This window comes from Pavona decussata, unplaced genomic scaffold (genome assembly GCF_977016875.1).
Source record: "Pavona decussata unplaced genomic scaffold, jaPavDecu1.1 SCAFFOLD_262, whole genome shotgun sequence".
NCBI classification, from domain to species: domain Eukaryota; kingdom Metazoa; phylum Cnidaria; class Anthozoa; order Scleractinia; family Agariciidae; genus Pavona; species Pavona decussata.
This window is the reverse complement of record NW_028145665.1, coordinates 711,298-715,703: the sequence shown is the minus strand read 5'-3', so window position 1 is coordinate 715,703 and position 4,406 is coordinate 711,298. Positions and strand designations below refer to the sequence as shown.

At 41.6% G+C, this 4,406-nt stretch overlaps 1 protein-coding gene across 1 annotated transcript; it reads right to left on the bottom strand.

The window, feature by feature from the left end:
* Window positions 1-1,236: 1,236 nt before the first annotated feature.
* Window positions 1,237-4,125, bottom strand: LOC146456014 (zinc finger protein 862-like). The gene has a single exon (XM_085093615.1). The coding sequence runs from the start codon at window positions 3,825-3,827 to the stop codon at window positions 1,494-1,496; it is 2,334 nt and encodes a 777-aa protein (XP_084949741.1). The 5' UTR covers window positions 3,828-4,125; the 3' UTR covers window positions 1,237-1,493.
* Window positions 4,126-4,406: the final 281 nt, after the last annotated feature.

Below are 4,406 nucleotides of genomic sequence, written 5' to 3'. Positions count from 1 at the left end.
ATCCTGGGGGATCTTTTGCGTTGAGGCGGCGATATTTTGCGATAATGTCATCTCAAAATGACGGTTTCAAAAACTGTCGTGCAAGCATGGCAGCACGGTGCTTAAATAGGTTTGGCACGCACAGATGAAAATTTTATTGCTGTGAATGAACATGTGACGTTCGATTGTGTTGTTTATTTCTTTTCATTTGAGTTTAAAAAGCTTCTGACACTGTTCAAGGAACACTAAATAATATTTGTTTTGTGGTGAACATGTACCATATACAGCGGATACACCTTTTTTTTAAAGGTAAGCGAAAAAGAGTGATTATAAATTCGATGAGGAGAAATTTACTTAAAAGACTTTTTCTTGAGTGTGAAAATGGCCACGGTAAATAATAATGAGCTTAAATTCCAATAAATTATAGCATTTTCAAATTAAAGGGATCTGATTTACTTGGACAACTCCCCTTTTCAGACGCTTTGAGATGCTTTCGCTTTGCTCAAAGTTTTTATTTTATTTATTTATTTATTTTTTTGTTCAAAGGTTTTTGTTTAAATTAGTAAGTTACCATAGAAATTTTCACCTTCGCGCCTCTCCAGAAAATACCTTTTCAAGCCTTTTCAGTAGGCTGTTAACATTGCTGGCTCATATTCTTTGCCGAAAGTTTCTTTTCTGGTGTCTCTTATCTCTAGAAAAAAGTGCTTCAAAAGCTCTGCCGCATTGTCTTTCATGGTTCAGGCCTGTCAATTCATCTTCTTGTCATAGGTTTGGCTGGTGCACCAACGACCGCCTCGGTGGCAGGACCATGTGCTTGCAAACCGCCATCTTTTCCACCATTGGAAACCAGGCCTGTGTTGGCCAGTGCGGGAGTACTCCTCCTTTATTTTCTTCAGTACCGCCAATGATCCTGAAAGGCGGGAAGGCATAAAATTTTAAAAGAGACCAATCTATTGTGAACGCATCCACAGCCCATGCCCCCGGTTTGGGTCTGTAAGCGGCGTATACATCACCCCAGGGAAAGATGACACTATTGGCGCTCATAGGTTCTGTTACCATCCGTAGTCAGATCTTTTTCCTCTACCTTATCAAAATCGAGGACAAAAATGCCTGACTGAGTCACACCTTGAGGCACACCAGAGCACACCTCCAGGGTTCGAAATTTACTTTTATGTCCAGTTGCCCCTGGGGGAACCACAAGACTTGGTTTGGTTGTTCAAGCTCTTGCCCCAGTTTAAGCCAAGAAACTAATACAGGTAGCCAGACAGTGGCTTTTATTAATTTGAACAAGAAAATGAAATACAAATACAGTGAACTGTATTCAAGTATCTTAATAAAATGTTTTGACCAGCCTGTGTCTCGTTGTTGTCGTTTAGTATTAGTATTATAAAAATCAACAACCATTACAGTATAATTACAGGAAAAAAAATTGGAAGTTGCAACGTCACAAACGAACACTTTTTCACAAAAGCTTGCCGGGAAACTTAATTCAAATGTCTTCAGAGTCTTGCAATTTACTGTTCTTCTTCAGAATCAGAGCTGTCTCCAGCATCCAGATCATGTTCACATCTTGCCTGTCTTCTTCTGGGTCCATGGGGCTGAATTTGGGGTCTTCTAGCTCTTCTCCCACCTTGCCACCACAGCCTAATAGCTTCCATTGGTTCAAATTCATTGCATGCAGGACCCAGAAGAGAAATGCGCATCAATTCATTTAAGTGAGGGGTTGTTAGCCTTGCCCGCCAATCTTGTTTTACCCTGTTCATGAGAGAAAAGCCTCTCTCAACTTCACTAGTGTGGATTGGAATCAGCAGCACGATCATAAGCACCACGATGATATTCTTGAATCTATCCTCATTTTGTCTGATAACTCTTTGCCATAAGTCTAAGTAAGAAACTGCTGGTTCAGCTGCCACCAAACCGGAAACATATATCTTCAATTCAACCCACTCCAAAGGAACAGAATCAATGTCACAATCATTCCTTATCAACAGTTCTTCAAAATGATCTACTAGTGATGAAAGCTGTTCATTGCCATAGACCTGTAGCTCCTCTAAACCTAAGGGCCAGTTCTTAAAATTAAAAATGGACATATTCTTAAATAAGTCCCCATTTTCAAATGAAGAAAACCTACGCTGAAGATGAGCAGCAGTTGCGTCGAGTACGGCCTGCTTGTTACGGCTGACATTCAGTATTGCACTATCTCTGTCACCTAGAAGTTCCTGTCCCTTATAAACAGTTCCATCTCCAACTTCCCTCAAAAATACAGCTTCATGACTTCCTGGTGTTGTACCTAGGCCACGAACACCAGACAAAGTTGTTGCAACACATGTGGTCACATTCTCCACTGAAGTGTCATTAGCCTGGAACTTGAGAGACATTCTTGCCAGAATCTGGCAAAGGTCCAGAAAGAAATGAAGAAAGTAAACAAATTCAAATGACCTGAGGAGCCTCACAAAGCCTGTAGCTTTTGCTTTGGCATCAGCTGATTGGCCATTAATGGACACAGAGTCTAGGTGGGCCAAAAGACAAGGCCAATCCTGCTTGATCGCTTTTGCTGCTTGCGTGTGATGGGGTATCCACCGTGTTCTCTTAACATTGGCTGGTTTCAGAACTTTGATATTCAAAGCAGTTCCAGTTTCCTTCAAGTTGTGCCAGTTGAGGGGTGAATTGCTATAAAACTTGTAAATAGATAAAAGGAAGTCTTCCACCTTAGCCAGGTAGGCAACTTGCTTGATACTGTCCTTTATACCAAGTTCTAATCGATGCGCAACGCAATGTACAGAAATTAAGTGTGGTACATCAGCTTTGATCTTTGTAACTACACCATTTCTAATCCCAATCATGACAGAAGCACCATCTGTGCTCATCCCAACAGTCTTGTTACACCATTCATTTTGTTGCATGTCCATCTCATCAAGGAAAGCCTTATCAATAGCTGCAACAATGCCTACTGCATCTGCATTACCTAAGGCCTGAATAGACAAGAACTTTGTTACAGGTCTACCATCTTCAAGATATCTTACATAAACCAGTTCCTCATCAGTAACAGAGATATCCGTTGATGAATCATTCAGAACAGAGAACATTTTGGCCTGCCGAAGCTTGTAAGCAAAATCTTTCTTCACAGTTTCAGCAATATAATGCGTAAATGTTGCTGCCTGTTTGTCATTCATGTAACTCTTACCAGTGTTAACACCATTTCTTTCCTGGAGGCTGCATAGTCGAACAAAATCCCTAAAAGGTCGTTCTGCTCGAGTCAGATAGTACACGGCATGAAAAAGTTTTACTAGGCGACCAAGAGCTTCCTTTTCCATGTTAATCAGACACACTTCCAGTGGTGCCGTTCCAGGTTGAGCATTGCTAGCATCATGAGCTAATTTGGCTGTCTTATGCGCCTCACTTATTTCATGTTTTTTGATCCCATCAAGACGAAAACTGTTGTTACCTTTTTGGCTTCCAAAGGCAGATTTATCTTTCGAAAACTGTCTGCAATAACTGCAAAACATAGCGTTTTCTTTCTCGTCAAATTTCAGCAAGGGTCTTCCAGTCTTCCACGACTCTTGAAATGTACGACACCTTTTTCTTGAACTTTCTTGCGCCTCGTCTATTTCTGCTGTAGATTTTGCGACACCCGTAGCTTCCAAATTGTTGTTATCGCCAACGGCCTTCACCTTGCCCTTCTGACGGCTGAAGTAGCGGAACAGGCTCATGTTAACTAAGATGATAATAATGAGATGAATGGTAAATTGCCATCGTCGAAACAAACATGGCGGCATCACGGAGCTCACTAGTGCATCATGGACTATGTTTACTGGTACCAACCGCTGATTAAAACACAACAGGCTCATTCAAATAAGAAAGCTGTGCAAAAACGAACTTTGGTTTCCAACGGTAGTGTACGTGATACTGTAGTATTTCTTCCGCGTTTTTTTTCTTTCTACTAACTTAGTTTAGGTATCGCTTTATACTCTCCAAAGACAGCAAGCTGTGTTATTTATTCAAATCTATCAACTATTCATTAACGACCAGTGCCACGACAGATTGGGTTGCCCAAGGGGCAACCACTTAGCACAATTTGGTTGCCCCATCGTAATTTTGGTTGTCCGGGACAACCGGACAACCGTTAATTTCGAACCCTGACCTCATTTGCATCTACGTTCCCTGCGATGCAGATCTCCAGGATTTCTTTCGTTGAAAGACCTCTTTTGGAAACTTTAAATACAGGAAACCCATTTATGTTAAGTCCAAGGAAAGAAAGACAGTCTGGGATAGTTTGGAGGCACTAAGTTCAGCATTCTCTGGCTGTTGTGCCCCCAAACGATCCCACAATTAAGCCGCGACTACTCTCGACCCTGGCTACCACCTACCCAGTGAACAGGCCTTCTGTGTGAGAAATGGGTGACAGTCAACCGGTTAATTAGAAGTTG

Coding starts and splice junctions, on each gene's coding strand:
- LOC146456014 (XM_085093615.1), bottom strand. CDS start 3,827: ATGAGCCTGTTGTGTTTTAATCAGCGGTTGGTACCAGTAAACATAGTC.